Source organism: Papaver somniferum, chromosome 5, assembly GCF_003573695.1.
Source record: "Papaver somniferum cultivar HN1 chromosome 5, ASM357369v1, whole genome shotgun sequence".
Classification (NCBI taxonomy): Eukaryota; Viridiplantae; Streptophyta; class Magnoliopsida; order Ranunculales; family Papaveraceae; genus Papaver; species Papaver somniferum.
In genome coordinates, this window is record NC_039362.1 from 183,215,851 (window position 1) to 183,232,485 (window position 16,635).

A 16,635-nucleotide genomic window follows, 5' to 3' on the forward strand; every position below is an offset into this window, starting at 1 on the left:
TTTATCCAAAGCTGAACTCAGGACGTATTTCCCATGGGTAGACAAATTCTGTAAGATCACTCCTTCCTTCTCTGCCTTCTCCAAAATATTCGAGAAAGCAGGTAAAAGTCTACCAACTTCCCCTGGCTTGCAAAAGAGCTTCTGTGCACTGTTGGGTTCGGATGGCAAAATGTTCTCTTCCATGAGTTTTGATTTAATTTCTTCTCTTATCATATCTAACTTCGGATATGAAGAAGGATTAATTGGTATGAAAGTGATCATATTTGAAAGAGTAGATACTGGAACTGCAACAGATGATTTGATGAGAGAAACAAAGGCACTGATAAAAGCCGAAGGCACACATTATCCAGTAAGATAGTTTCCCTCGATGATGCTAATACAAAATCAGCTTGCACAATGAACGGAAAATTAGTAACCATCTCGGTGGGGAGAAATGCATAGATGCCAGGTGAACTCATCCCTCGATGCAGACGTTGCCCAACAGGAAGTGCCAAAGTGATAATCCACTTCTCTACTTCCATTCTCCTTTCCACTTTGTTTTCCAGCTTTACTGGAAACCTTTGCCTCCACATGTAATAACTACATTCTTCTTCAGATGAAGTACTTTTTTCCTCGGCTGAGAGATGAAGAGTGTACGACTCAGCATTAACATTCTTCCTAGAAACAAATTCAGTCTCACTGGATATTGAGACCTCGCACAATGTATTGAGCTTGGGATCTTTGTTAGCTTCTCTAACCGAAAGCCTTTTGATTTTTGCTAGAAATAACAACACCTTGGGGTGTATGCTTGAGAGCTGCTGCTTCACAGGATGAATATCTGGCTTCAGAGGTAAAACAATGATAGTGGTCGGAAGAGACCTTGCAGATCCATTTACTTGTTGTAATTCAGCAATTGTGGGGTGCTCCTCCACCCATTGAGGGACTATATATCCATCATTGCATTCTGGACATGGGTCTTCATTGAACATTATCTGATACCCATTGCTGAAGATATATGACCAAGAAGTGATAAGAAACACACTCTTAAAACCAATACCTGCAAATGAAACCAGATATCAGTCGAAGTAGAGGCATAAATTTCAAGGTCTCATGGAGAAAAATTCAAAGACCCTTAATATGCTAATGGCAGCACTACAGTGGTTCTGGTCATTCTTGACACGAAAAATGAAACCCCGTGATTTAAGATGATAATTATACTACCAAACAAAAGCATATACTAGAGACAAGACTTACCTTTCTCTCCAATGTAACCGCGTTCTCTGTCCCTTTTTAGTAGAACGGCCAACAGTGCAGATTGAGTCGATGTTTTTTGACGAAAATCCTTTTCATTGTTGCATACTAAAAGAGTTGCAGGAGCACCAGTGGCTGTAATATCCATAGTAGTCATTACAACTCTAACGACGGTTTCACCCCATCCAAGTACTCATTATCTGAGAATTCAATTGTCAAAACTTCAAAATTAGTGATTGCACACTCCACCGCAAAATACAAAACGAAATAAATGCAACAAGAATAAACCACAAACACAATCTAAAAGTAAACCGGTAAGTAAAGTTGAACCTCATTTACCAATCAAAAGATAAATTACACATTCAAAAAGACAACAAATCCTACTCTATGCAGATGCTTCTCAAGCTACTACCGACTGCACATTGTACTTCACTTCACTAAGATTGAATATCAATTTCAACAGCAATAACAACAAGAAAATACATCTACGGATCCAATATTGACAAGTAATGATATAATGCAAATTGAACACTACAATACCTGAATAATTTCCATTAGAAAATGAACATCTTTGGCATACAATTCCGCTGAGAGATTCTTAACATCTTGATGAAGATCCTCAGTTAAGAGATTCGGTTCTTTAGCTCCTATTGAAAACTTCCCTTTCCTTATCTCTTCTATGTGTTCTTTCGGCGATCTCGCCGCCATCGTTAACCTGTACCTTAGTACCTACATGCAACAATCCAATCCAACTTCAAGAAACGGAATAAACAAAACATGCAGAACAGAATATTAGTTAGAGGAATCAATACCTAGATAATGAACTTCACTGTAGACAACTTGAAGAAGATGAAGGAAAATGTTTATGATTTTTTTAACGCATGTAAGCAAAATAGAGAAAAGTAAAAGGAAAATGTTTATGATGATAACGAGAGTGAAACCTTAGAATTTACAGGAGTGGGGTTTTGTTTGGTATTCTCTATAAGCTCTGTGCACTCATTCCTCCTCTTTTTCTGTATGGAAAAAGAAAACGACCAGGAAGACTAAAAGAGAAGAAGTTGCAGGGACAGTCTCCTCTTTTTTAACGTCCATGGCCTTAATTCCTTACTGACTTCTCATTTTCCTCCAAATCCATTTGAAACTTCTTCTTGTAATCTTGGTTTGGTTTATTGAAAGTAATGCAGTTAGTGATGTTGTTTTCTGTACCCTCTCATTTAAGAGATGATGCATGCATGTCAATGCCCGGCTTTGGCTTTGCTAGTGATGCATTTTCTGTTTGCACAAACAAACAAAAACAATTTGGTTTTGATTTAACACGAATTTCACAAGTATTGGGTACAACATTTTTGCAAGAAATTAAATTATGAGTAAATGGCCTTCTCCTCGGTATAATCCGAACAGAAGAACTTTTTCAATTGTTATCTAAATAAAACTAAGAAAAAAATAAATAAAATTATCTATATAACATTCCATATTTAAATCCTCCATCACAAGAGTAGCCTTCTCCAACTAGGACTCCATTCTTTGTCAGTGTCATCTTACCAGACTCTATCACGGTCTTAAAACCGTGCTTACCCAACAATGAAGCAGACACAAGATTCTTTCGAAGATCCGGTACATGAAGAACATTTCTCAATGTGAGTTTCTTCCCGGTAGTAAACTGAAGTTCAACCGTTCCTTCCCCAATTACTTTGGCAGAGTGGTTATTATCCACAAACACATAACGATTTCCCACTTTTTTCTGTATGTTTTGAACTGCGCTTTGTCGTTAGATACATGCGTCGTAGCAGCGGTGGCAAACCACCAATCTGCTGTACGGGACTCGGTTACTATACTATCTCCATCAGTGAAACAATTTGTTTTGAAATATAAACAATTTTTTCCATCAGTGAAACAACTGCAATTGTTCAAGATGAAAGAATTAACTATAACTAATGGCGTAGAAGAGAGGGAAGAAGGAAGAAATCAGTTTTCTGAAAGTATCATTTTCAAGATCCTCCAATTTATAGAGTTGAATGGATGCATTAGAGAAGGCGTCGTTTCCCCATTTGACTGTTCATAACGGTACAATCCTCTTTATCTGAAGAGTTGCAAAACTTTTCAAAATGAACAACCGTTTCTAAATTCAGTCGGGGACGGCACGCAGAGCTGTGGGCCCGATCTGGTTGAGTTTATCTAAGGGAGTGAAGGGCCGTGCCAAAAATGAAACATTTGCGTATTTTTGGTTGCTGCTAGATTCAAAGAAACCAAAAAGATACAGGATGCTTGTGGCGTGTCAATACTACAAATCTGAGAAGAGAAAGCTCTTTATAATTGGGACAAGAGTTGTTTGAAGTTCGAACCTTGCAAACTATAAGAATGTCAAGACCAGATCAAAACACAGATAACTGGTAGATGAGATCAGTGAGCCACACCACCCTGAAGGTGTAATTACCTTGAAGTTGTTTGTGTGGTTTGACCTTTGCAGTGTGGAGATTTTACAGGCAGAACTTGCTAGTTTAATCAGAGCGGCAGTTCAAATGTTTCTGGCTCTGAACAACTGAAGAATTTTATAAACTTCATTTTTCTTCAACCTTTAGAGAGTGCAGGTGGTCGCTTTGATTTTAGTTAGTATAGCTTATATTTCACGATGCTAAGGATGTGGCCAGTAGATCTCTTAGTCTTCACCCTTTCGCTCTTGTTTTCAGTTCAGAACTTCTTTACTTGACTTCCGTACTTGACAAACTAGATAAGGAAGATAGTTCCTCTCTCGTTCATCGGAGATTTGATCTTAGCAATTCATGTCTGCCATTACGCACAAATAAAGCGTCAGAAATTCGAAGTTAAAGAAAAGGGCATCAGTTCAGTATCAACCTCGACTCTAAACTAGGCATGACAAGATTTTGTTGTGAAGGGTTACTCGATACCTAGATGACTCGAGGAATTCCTGTTGTAATTCCTTCCTTTTATATAACAACCCTGGTCGCTATAGATAGAGGATTGATTTTTAACCCGGTAATACACTTACCGGTGGATGAAATCCCCACCAATGAGAGGATCTTGTTCAGACGAGCAGAAACCAATGGTTATAAGATGTATAAGTTTATAGCTAGATACGAGAATGGGGAAAGCAGAATTTAAAGCCTCATCGATGATCATGTCAATAAGTCATAATTAAGAGATCTAATTTGACGAAGAGTCAGATGATTCGGAAGAATTCAAAGAATCAGGAAAATCTGGAGTTATACCCCTTGGGTTGTAGACAAGTGGAGTGAAAGCTAGAAAAGATTCTTTTTTCATGAACAAATCGTTTGAAATTCTATAATTTCTCAAGGAGGTTATAATGCAAGGATTAGATTTGGACACTTACAAAATTCAACAAGAAGTTGCTGCAAGTAGAAATGAACTTCTACATAGTATCACTTAACATTATCGATCATTTCTTACTTCTAAGTTTTTTTCCTAATCAGTATGAGCAAGTTTAGGCGAAAATTCCAGTAAAGAGTCTTAACCTTTAAACAATGCTTCTACTTTGCGTTTCCCCACATATTTTGTTTAGTTATTTATGCCTAGATACAGTTCAATATTTAGAATGGATAAGTATAGAAAGTCAAGGCATAATACCTGGAAGGGCTGCAGCGGGTAACAACTGATGAGAAAACCAAGAATGGTGCATCTATGGAAGTCTCCACTAGAAAGCTATTTCCTGAAGAATTAGGAGTGTCTTCTGATGAACCTGGAAGGATCAAAAATGGTGTCCATTAGATGTTTAAAATAGAAAAAAAACACTCTAAAGAGAAAGAAGCGGAGCCCTTGGAAACAGCAAAACACAACAAAAGTAGTAAGTGGAGATGTTTGTGCACACAGTTTCAAACCCGAAAAAGCTTACCCATTCAAGGTGTTGAGCTGTGATGCCGGAAACATTTCCAGAATAGATGCCACCAAGGACCTGCGAAGTTCAGAAACAATATACATATAAAAGGATTGCTGGAGTACCACAGATAAATATGTAATCGAGCATTTATCTTGTACAGATTCTACAATTCAGAAAGAGTGTGATGATACCTTGGAAACAGACTCCAGAAACATGCCAGGTCGTACAGGAAGTGGTGTGCGTCCAGAAACACTAGCCTGGAAACTACAATGTTTCAGAATGCAACTCGAAACACATTCTTCAAAGTTCAGATAATGATACTCATTCCAGTCAATCATAACTCACCCTTCCAGTAATCCCACCAGGTATCTTCTCTGTATTGGTTTTGTCATCCTCGTCACTTTTGTCTTCACCTTCATCTTTTCCTAGCATTACATTCCTAATCATCTCTTCAACAGTTTTCCCAGGTCTCAAAGCAACTAGCTTTGTCAGAAAGTTAACCTGCATTTTAACAAGGATTGTTTCAGGAAAACTCAATCATATTAACAACAATAGTAACTGGATTTCTCTTGTGAGTAATCTTTAATACACATGTCGGACATTGTTTCTTACAAGAAGAGTATGTGGTGCGCCCTAATCGCATACAGGTGAGATTAAGTTACAATGAATGTAATGCTTTCAAAACTTACGATGCCACTTTAAACGTTTACCCATAATAGCACAGTTTTACCAAATAAAGCATATGTCTGAATTAGATCCACCCTTAAATTTATCTGGAAGGAAGCGTGACCAGTTTCATATTTATCAAGAAAAACGAAAAAGCAAGATCAGAGTTGTGCAAGGAGTACTTAGGAATCGAAACTCAAAACTACTGGCCACGAATTTCTGGCTTGCATTTTTTATATACCTTTGGTGCAAGGCGTTTACATGTGTTTTGTCATCGAGAATGAACAAATAATAACGGACTGTAAGTATACTAATTCAAAGGTGGCTTCTTAGGTCCTGAGATCTTTTCTGATTATATAGAGCAAGTTTCAATTTCCTAAGCATCAAAGTTCAGCAATACATCTCCTGATTTTGAGATTCAAGGAAATGCAGCTTTTGAGGTTGCAAGTAATGCTATAACTCGAGAATCAAATAATGAGAGAGAGAGAGAGAGAGAGAGAGAGAGAGAGAGAGAGAGAGGGATAACCTCTGCTTCGGGGAGGGTTGTGAAACCCCGGTCATTCCTTTCATCTAGAATACCACCTCCCATCATATTCCGAGCCTCTTCTCTGATCAGAACAAGCCTTGCAAGTAGTTTTCTATCAGGAACAACGGGCCTAGATTCCATTGTCTGCAAAATAAAGTTGATGTGGATATAACTTATAAGAGGGTCAAATTTCCAAGACATAAAAGGGAATCAGAACTAAAGATGGCAATTTAGAATCCCAGACCACTGCAGATAGAAACACAACAGTTTTCAGCTCCATTAGTAATAAAACTGTTCAAGCAGGCATGCAGCCATCCTTCACTGAGATTTATAAGAATGCACACAGTTTCCAAGTGAATCTCACTTAATTAGAATTTAGTATTTTGATCAATATTCCTGTACTTTAATTAGAATAGCTACACTTGAGAATAAGGACCGGATCATGGTTTAAAAAGGCGTTTGTGGGGCGCGCTTTTGGGCGCTTTTTTGCGCTTCAGGTCCTAGGCGCTTCTAGAGCGCCGCTTTACGAATTGGTTTATATTAGAAAGTGAAAAGTCGGCCTTTGAAGCCCAGTAGGGCCTGTTTCACGTTTTCTAACTAAATACTAATAAACCTAATTTATAGGGCATGATGATCATGATGACGATGACCATCTACATGATGATATGAATGATGCCTTTTTTCCGTGGCTAGTATTTTTAAATATCTCTTGGGTAGTATATGCAATATCAGTATGCCATATGCTTAGTTAGTCTAATTGTTCCTTTCATTATATTTGAACTTCGTAGTTTTCTTTTATTAGGTTGATAACTTCTTATTTATATATATTATTATATATTTCAAAAAGCTCGCTTTCGCTTTACGCTTTCACAGCGCTTCACGCTTTGGTATGAGAGCGCTTCGCCCCACGCTTTCGCTTTTTAAAACCTTGGACCGGACATACAAATACTTGACAGGTTACCGATATAATGTCCAGCAGTCAAAATGAAAGATATGATGTAAAAATGGATTCAAGAAACAACCACTATAGTAATTTGATGTCTACAATCTAGACAAGCAAGGGATGGAGATCAATTTGGTTACTCCAAGTGTATGTAACCATGATACAAAAACACAGCGACCTCAAAATGACAACTACACGCACTGGTATGGGGAGATGAACATGACTTGATAATCTTAGGATTTTGAAATAAATAGATGCAAGAGGCTAATGGCGACTGCGATGACCACGACTGTGCCTAGCAGTGTCAAACCCAAGTACAAATGTAATGCGTGTAGACACCTCAAAGTTTTAAAAACTGCAGGATCCTTGTTACATAGTTCTAAATTGGTGCAGAAGTTCAGTATTTATATTATTCCAGGTGCATTTATAGGGTAGTTGCCCCAGCATGCTGATCTACATCGATTTAACCTGAGAGAAGTCAAATTTAGGAGCTGAGCAATCATTTGGTTTGTAACTTATGACTAACGAACATGCAGTCATCGTCATTTCTATCTGCATCTACTAGTTCACATTTTAAATTTGAGAGTTCCCTAGCGTTTCAACTAACCAGAACACTACTTAAGATACTTAGATAGTATGATGTTTACCACTGAAGCACCAATATGAGTAGAAAGCCTAAACCACTTGGCATTTTGTATTCATGGTTAATATTCATTTTCTACGGTTTGGTTAGAAATTATGAAGGAAAAATAAAAAGATGAAACGGCCAATCAGGACATGGATATGCTAGAATCCCAACACAGGCCATATAATATCATGCCACTTCTTTCATAGTTTTTCAGATTTATTTACGGGCCTAAAACTGATTACCAAAAAGTTTCACTAATGACCAGATTTTTCAAAGCCATTGTGCCAGTATTGTGTTACCTCTAGTAAATCATCAGCCTGGTTTGCTATGTCATTTAAATTTGCCCCTGGAAGTTGCACTTTCGTACCATCATTCCCAGTTTGAAAGACACCACCTCCAGCAGCCACTCGGCGTAGCAATTCATGTCTGCTTTCTTTTTTGGGTGTTCGACAGAGTAGACCAATCACTTGAACCTGAAAATGTCAAAAACAAAAAAGAATTATCACTTCATGTTGAATAAATGGTTGTAGTTACAGGTTCCTTTTGCTTAGAGTTAATATCATATTAGTGCCAAACGAACATGGCCTCACATGTGGGGGGCACTTTTTGGTAAGATGAGATAACACTGTCTGCTTGATAACCTCCAAGAGTGACTTGCGCTGCAAAAGGAAAAGAAATGAACAATTAAAAATGTGAGAGAGCAAAAAACGAATGATTATTGTCGGAGATTATACTTTAGACATGGCTAACCTCTACTCTGTTAGTCAATTAGCCATACAGTGTGGAAAAGGTTTAAAGGGAGCAATTGTTATGAACTTAGATCTCCAACTCATGGAAAAGCTGGTGCCTATAATGGTAAGTGAAGACGTATTAATGCACATATTTTTCAGTACATACGCATTAAAAATCAGAACCATGGTTTTTTTTACAGAAACATTGAACAAAAACAGTTTCTTTATCAAAATGCAACTACTTTTAACTTCAGTAACTTTTCTCTCAAAGATATTCTATAACACTCGCTCCCCTGTGCCAAATTTTGTACCATATTTTTAAATTTCATGGCAAAACAAATTTGTACCATCAGGGGGATATGCTTTCTGAATTATATTTACTTACTCTCTCCTGCATCTTTCAATTAAACAGCAAGAAAACCATTTGAAACTAATTTCATTTCTACAACTCGAAAATAACAATGATCTCTATTTCACCGCATATAATAGTGTCTTAAGATACCTGGTCATCATCGTCTTTCTCTGCCAGTTGGATCATGTAATCAAGAGCCATCATAAACCCAGACTCCATTTGATCAACTCTCTTGCCAATAACTCCTTGTGCAGCTATCTCAACAGCCACCTCCTCAGATGCTTCATTCATATTCATGTCTTCCAACTTTAATCAGATATGTATATTAACAAACAAACAGTCAGATGGTACATCCAATAAGAAAAGGTGTTACGTGTTACCTCACGCAGCTTATACAGTAAGTGAGGAATGGTATCGACACCAGTAAATGGAATAAAGGATAAGATAGTATAGCTTTAGAAAAGAAAAACAAATGTACTACATATAGGAAAACTTAGAGAAAGTGTGAGGAATGGAAGGAAATTAGAGGGCTGGAGTACAATTTGGAAAAACTTGCAGGATATGAACAGATTTATCTCAATTACAAGCTCAAAGGTGGTATATATCAATGTTTCGTGGTAGCTAATAACTTTTCGAGAACTATGAAAAAGCTAAGAAACTCACTCAAATCAAATTAATCTAAGAAGATTGTCATATTGACTTCCAATAAAGACCAATTATAATGACAAACTCTAGCGATAACATATTACTAATTATCACTTGATGAGGCCTACTTATTATTCAATTACAGCGGAAAATAGGCATTTGGTTCCATCTTCAACCTTGACAATTGAAAATGCCCTAGTTATTCAAACCATTTGCACTATTTCCTAACAGTGCAACAATTATACATGGCCATTACCCATACCAGCCTCAATCTATGAAGGACTCAAAATTTCGCATTCTTTTCAGTCCTTAAAATGTCACTAAATATTCAACTATAGATAAAATATGCGGAAATTAAGCATAAATTGAGGTCAAAAACTTACTAGCTTAATCATTTCTTCAAGAACAGAAGTAACTTGTTCACCACCATCAAGAAGAGCTTTATAATATTCAGGGTCTTGTTTCTCAGCATTTTCTAGTGTTTTCACTCCACCAAAATCTTCTTCAGGAAATCCACCACCAACTTCATAACTTACATACAGATTCCAAGATGGGTTTTGCTTCTTCTTAGGTTGAAAGGACAAAAGGGGTTTTGCTTTGGGGAGAAATGACACTGTGAGCAGTTGAGAAGAAAAAAAAGAAGGGTATGTTTTGGGGTTCAGAACAGAAGTTAGTAAACAAGAACTAGAAGGAAATACCACTAATCTCTCCATTAATTTGCTTCGGGACGATTTTTCCTGTAAGTACCACTGAACTAGTGAGGAATTGTTGAGAAACTCGAAGACCTAAAAGGCTGTGAGAAATGAAATAGGAGAGAAATAGGAGAGAAATAGGAGATAACGATAAAATAAACATATTTGTACGCAGTGGGTTCGAACCCAAGACCACTAGGTTAACCATATGCTTGCAATTTTCGCATGCCAATTCGGAAACTTGATCGGTCAGGGAAATTTTACGGATAAAGGGCAGGGACCAAGTTATTCCCATAGGGGCCAAGTCTTAGCCGCTGGCAGTATTCTTTCTGGCGCCCCGGCTACGATGTAGTCGGGTCATATACATTTTGTACGTGGCCCTTCTTTATTTTCTGACACCTATTTACCTGCCCTCTCTAAATCTCCATAACTGCTCTATTTTTTGAGAAAAAGTAGGAAGTTGAAAAAAGGGAAAAAGAATAAACAGTTAGGTAATAAAACAGTTTTTCAAAAAAAAAATATCATACTTTATAGGACTGTTTAAGGGTGAAAACAGTTTCTGCTGGTTTTGGTAATTTCGTGTGTTGTGGGTGAGAGACGAGTTTAAACCCTAAACAATGTACTGCAAGGGAGTACTTTAGATTCAAGAGATCAATCTGTACAAATCCGGCCCAAACCAAGAAATGGTCGTTCCAGACTTGCTCCGGTCACAAAGTGAAGGAGAAGGGTTGGTTTTGGGGAGGGAAGCGAAGAGAGTGTTGAGACCAGAATAGTTGATTCTGGAAGAGTAGTTGTTTGACTTGTATCAGAAAGTGAAAGCTAACAGATGGGAAAGCTAACAAGTGATTTCTGAGTGTTGTATGCTCCTGAAAAAAACTTGTCCTTTGGTGGAAATAGGTGAAACCTATTTATACAAGTCGTAATAAACCGTCACGTGGCCTCGTAAGAAGTGGAAACGGTTGACTGATGGAAGAAAACGGTAACGGGTAACTCCTGGAATTGATGTTTCCATAATGAAGAAAACGTTTCACCATTACTTCTTGTATTTACTAACCGCCTCACTCTTATGACACTGTCTTGTAACGGACGTATTGCACGTCGCACGATGTAAACCGCCAGACCAATACCCTGATGAGTATCCCCCAGTTTGTGGCATGTTTTGATGTCTCGAGCGTTTTCGTGGAAAACGGGTAGCAGGTTGCTATGTGTGGCATGGTGGCATGCCAGTGGCTGTGGCATAGCGACGTGCTAGTAGTTGTGGCATGACAGTAACCGTGGCATAGCGACGTGCTAGTATTTTGGCATGGTGGCATGTCATTAGCCGTGGCATAGCGACGTGCTAGTAGTTGTGGCATGCCAGTAGCCGAGGCATAGAGACGTGCTAGTAGATGTGGCATGTTGGCGTGCCAGTAGCCGTGGCATAGCGACGTGCTAGTAGCTGTGGAATGGCGGCATGCCAGTAGCCGTAGCATGGCGACGTGCTAGTATATGTGGCATGGCGGCATGCCAGCAGCTGTGGCATAGCTACTTGCTAGAAGCCGTGGCATCGCGACGTGCTAGCAGCTGTGGCATGGTGACATGGCCAACATGCTCGAATAAGGGGTTTTAGCATAAACCATGAAATTTGGAATTGCGACCAAAAGTTGCCATAAGTTTCGTGGCAAACTTGTAAGGCTGAGATTTGCATCTCAGGAGGAAGGGTAGCCGTTGATTATTGCAAACTTCCGTTTGGCAGCCAGTGGCATGGAGGCATGGCCGGCATGGCTTTAGCATGAAGTGGATCCGCTGGAAGTGTGCGGCTTGGAAGGGAAGCGCTTGCGTCTTTGTCTAAATTAGGGTTTGGTATGCTGAAACCCTAATTAGCGGCCTTTACTAGAATCGCTGTATAATTCTTGTACGGACTCGGATTTTGATGGTCCTCCCCTCCATTCTGCACGGAAAAGAATTTCTTATTTCCTTAGGAGGGAAAATTTAGGTTTCGAGCTCGTTAGGGAGGTGAAAACAGCCCGAAAGTAAAACTCAGGAAGAATTCAGGAGGGATGTTGGTAGCAACTTGCCCAAATTAGGGTTTGGCGTGTTGAATCCCTAATTAGTGCATGTAGTATGTGCGTGCGACATGTTTGGCGTGTTGGCGCGTTTTTGGGAAGCTAGCAAGGTTTGGGACGCTAAAATTTTTTGGGACACTAGCGTGTTTTGGGAAGCTAGCATGTTTTGTGGAGCTAGCAGGTTTTTGGGAAGCTAACATGTTTTGGGAAGCTAGCATGTATAGCAACCTCTTTTTAGACCGAGGCAGGTTTGGAGCAACCTGATTGGTCAATTAAAGTGGGGGGCTGGCAAGCTTAGGGCACAACCACACTTTTAACGCGCGGTGGCGGATTTGAATTGACCTGATTGGTCGATAGAAAGAGGGCCGGCATGCTAGGGTACGGTCGCATTTTTAGTGCGCTGTGGCGGATTTGGTTGCCTAGCTTGACTAGGCATGGTTTCGACCAACGGGGTCTAGTATGCTGCGCGGGGCGTGAAACCTTAATTTAGTCGGATTTATGAATTCTTTCTGAGTTATCACAATAATTGGCTGGATTTTGTATGCTTCCACACAAAATGTTATCTACAGAATGCAGTGTGCTTTCTGTCTGAGCATTTCGTGCAATGGCCTTAACTTTGGTACTTGGAGGTTTCATGCTACTCCGCTGCGAGTGAGCATAAATCCGTCATGCCATATCGATTTAAGGGTTCTGCTTGGGTACATAGCACAGAAAGTACTCAGTGAGTCTAGTATTGGCGAGGCGCCAGAAAAGGTATATTGAGCGGCTCAATAAATGTGTCGGTGGAGAGGTTAGTACTCGTAGCACCGTTTCCTTGCAGAGTGATGTCACATCTGATGCAAGGTTTTACGATTTTAACCCTAAGCTAAAAACCATCATCAAAATTAAGTCCCCTGCTTAGCTCGGAACAAGGGACTTGTTGCGAGGTAAGCATGAGATGGTGACAGACGAGGGAAAAATCGAAATGGCAAGTTATGAGAAGATGGTCAGGAAGATCCGACTAACTTTTTTCGGGAGGTAAAGAAAATCCATAACTCTTGCATGGGTGACTTTGCGTAAATTTTGTGCTGCTGGCTAGGCCACGAGGTGGTAGATATGGTTGTTGGCTGAAACACAGACTGTTGGCATCAGATTAGAAAGGAGTCGCTAGCATAGACTTGGCGTGAAAGGGAGTCGTTGGCATTGCGCGGCTTGAAACGGATCCTCTGGCATCGGTCGGCTTGGTTAGGCTTGGCTTGGCGCGGCTTAGACGCGACTTGGCGCGGCGCGGCTTGGACGCGGCTTGGACGCGGCATGGATTGGCGCGGCTTGTAATGGGAGCCGCGGGCATTGTGCGGCTTGGTAAGCGCGTCCGGTATGCGCATCTTGTAAGCGCGTCTGGCATGCGCGTCTGGTAAACGCATCTGGTAAGTGCGTCTGGCAAGCGCGTATTGTAAGCGCGTCTGGCATGCGTGTATGGTAAGCGCGTCTGGTAAGTGCGTCTGGCAAGCGCGTCTAGTAAACGCGTCTGGCATGCGCGTCTTGTAAGCGTGTATGGTAAGCGCGTCTGGCATGCGCGTCTGGAAAGCGCGTCTTGTAAGTAAGTCTGTCATGCGCGTCTGGTGAGCGCGTCTTGCATTGTCTTGGACGGGGACTGTTGGCGCTGGAACTTGGCTACCAAGCGGTGATGATAGCATTAATGGATTCAGTCCGTGGGACGGTGGAAATGGCACTTGGAAGGCTTGCAGGGTGGATCACGGAATGCTGGAACGCTGCCGCTAACTTAACCACAGAGTGCTGGAGTCATGGAGAGTTGCATGTTGAGCGACTGGTGTTCCTCGTGCTATCGCGTTGTTGGTTCGGTCATGGAGCGGAGATATTGGCACACTACTTGTTATGGAGCATGAGTGTGGTGCGCCCAGTAATCTATTCCCGTTCATGGAAGTAAGGAATCCTTATTCTGTTCAAACTCTAAAAACTGCGTTCGTATGAAAAGGGGTATCGACCCTCTTCTGTTTTTGTTGTTCGTCCAGCTCCGTGCTTTCATCTGCAATATCTGGCTCCTCTTCGTCATTTGTTAGCAGTGGTAGAGGGAGCATTAACGGTGACAAAGAAATTTCCAAATCATCATCAAGGCGAGCCAGGAGAACTCAAGGTAGGTGCTCTAGCATGTACCCGCCCAACAGTTCCATCGATCTTCTCCAGAATGTGTAATAAGGTTCTGACTCCAGAAGGATGGGTATCTGACAGTGGATTTCAAAATTTACCAAACTCCATTGCACTCTTGGGATGGATGGATGAAATAATGTCAGGTCTAATTTTGAGATTGTGGTTGCGTTGTTGGTTCATCCTTGACTTTAGGTTATTTGGTGACTAGACTTTTGATTGCGATGATGATATATTGTGGATACTTGTATGGTCGAAATCTTCCGCAACCATTGGGTGAAGTAGATGAGTTGAGAGATGTTTGCCGATGTGCTGCTATCAAATCCTCAAGGACTTCGTTCTAAATGACATCCTCTGAACCATCTTCTGAACCTTGGACTATTGTATGGAATGGGATGCAGTGAGCAGCGCCAGTTATACTTCTGTTAGATCCGATGGTGTGGCCGGATATGTGAATGTATCTATGTGGCGTGCTTTTGGGAACTTTAATGCACGTGTACGGCTTCATGTTGAGAAATTCTTACGGCTTGTAAAACATCGACATTGATGATTTTTAAATCGGAAATAACCTGGTTGAGAGAAGCAAAGGCGTCCCGTTCTGGTAGTCCCCATGTGTAATTATCATAAGACTATTTTCTCGTGGAAGATGTGCTTCTGCTGCATTCGCTGGTAAGGTGTTGACTGCGTTTAAGATTCTAAACATGAAGGAGGCTTCAGTCCCCAGGTGTGGATGCTTATATCCGGTATGGATAGTGACTTGACCATGATAAGGATATCACCATCTCGCATCCTTAGTGGTGACTTTATTACTTCTTCCATGTGAAACTAAAACATGGAGAAGTACGGATTACCCTTGTAGCGATTGTTGCTATGGTAAAGTTTTGGCTGGTATCGACAAACGAGCAGTAACAGTTCTTGGCAGCAGATGTGATCAGAAGAGACTACACCGCGTAGGAACCAAAATAGGCCGGCTGGAATTGTATGGGCGTCCATGGAAGCAAAGGTATCGGTTGTATGCGTAAGCGAGTAAACTTTCCATGACCACGAGGTTTGGCGAGATGGATCAAAAAGCGTCCACAACTGCGATCCTTGGCTGGCTGTGATCACGATCCTTGATAGGGAGGAGTGTGGTGGCTACAGTCACGAACTTTGGAAGGAAGGAGTGTGGCGTTGAAGCGGCTTCATCTCTTGGAGAGGACGTTGAAGCTTATGGAGCAAAACGCTGAAGCTTCGTCTTGGGATCCTGGAGAAGTTTATGGAGAGGATGCTGAAGCGGAGCGACTTCTGGTTCTGTAAGCATAGCGGCTTCCCGAGAGAATGTTGAAGCGGTTTCCAGAGCGAAACATTGAAGCGGAGCAGCTTCTGGCTCTGGAAGCAGAGGCGGCTTCCCGAGAGACTGTTGAAGCGGTTTCCAGAGCGAAACATTGAAGCGGAGCGGCTTATGGCTATGGAAACGGAGGCGTCTTCCCGAGAGAATGTTGAAGCGGTTTCCAGAGCGAAACATTGAAGAGGAGCGACTTCTGGCTCTGGAAGCAGAGGCGGCTTCCCGAGAGAATGTTGAAGCGGTTTCCAGAGCAAAACATTGAAGCAGAGCGGCTTCTGTCTCTAGAAGAGGAGGCGGCTTCCATAGAGAATGTTGAAGCGGATCTTGTAGAAAACTCCAGTGAGGATTCCATTAACCCTTGACTCCGAAAAACTAATTGATACGATATGGCATGGGAAGACGTCACAAATGGTGTTGGTCGGCCAGTAGCGTTTTTCTCCTTATGGGAAAGAATACGCTTCTTCTGTTCGATTCTCCCTTGCACCTCTCAGAGCCTTGACGGTTACAATGTTGAAGTCGGAGACCGCGTCAATCAGCGTGCTATCAAACTCGACATCCTTCAAGAGAACAGTGGTTAGGAGTCCCCAGTTCTGTCTATCAATCGTGCTTCCCAGGAGAGGTTGGGGTTCGGAAATGGCTTCCCTGGCTGGAAACAGCTGCTTTCCTGATGCAGTGCGGTTGAGGGCTGCGAGTATGTCTTGACAATGCGCCTTGTAGAAATACAGAATATCACAAAAAAGTTTTATCTAGGACTACACGATTTGGATGGAGTACCAAGAAATTATGCAGCTACTGATGGGAAGAGGGTCTCTGCGAACCCAGGAGGGTTGCTGATTTTGTTTGCCTCGATTTGGA

The 16,635-nt window shown here is 41.1% G+C and overlaps 1 protein-coding gene across 1 annotated transcript; it reads right to left on the reverse strand.

Annotated features, from left to right (window-relative positions):
• Positions 1 to 3,499: 3,499 nt before the first annotated feature.
• On the reverse strand, positions 3,500 to 10,387 carry LOC113283883 (protein PEP-RELATED DEVELOPMENT ARRESTED 1, chloroplastic-like). The gene is made up of 10 exons (XM_026533266.1): positions 9,958 to 10,387; positions 9,080 to 9,235; positions 8,437 to 8,505; positions 8,146 to 8,319; positions 6,276 to 6,419; positions 5,429 to 5,584; positions 5,275 to 5,340; positions 5,099 to 5,158; positions 4,834 to 4,945; positions 3,500 to 4,014 (listed from the first exon to the last, which is right to left on the reverse strand). Exons 1-9 carry the CDS (start codon positions 10,285 to 10,287, stop codon positions 4,901 to 4,903), a joined length of 1,200 nt encoding a protein of 399 aa, XP_026389051.1. The 5' UTR covers positions 10,288 to 10,387; the 3' UTR covers positions 3,500 to 4,014; positions 4,834 to 4,900.
• Between the last annotated feature and the right edge of the window lie 6,248 nt (positions 10,388 to 16,635).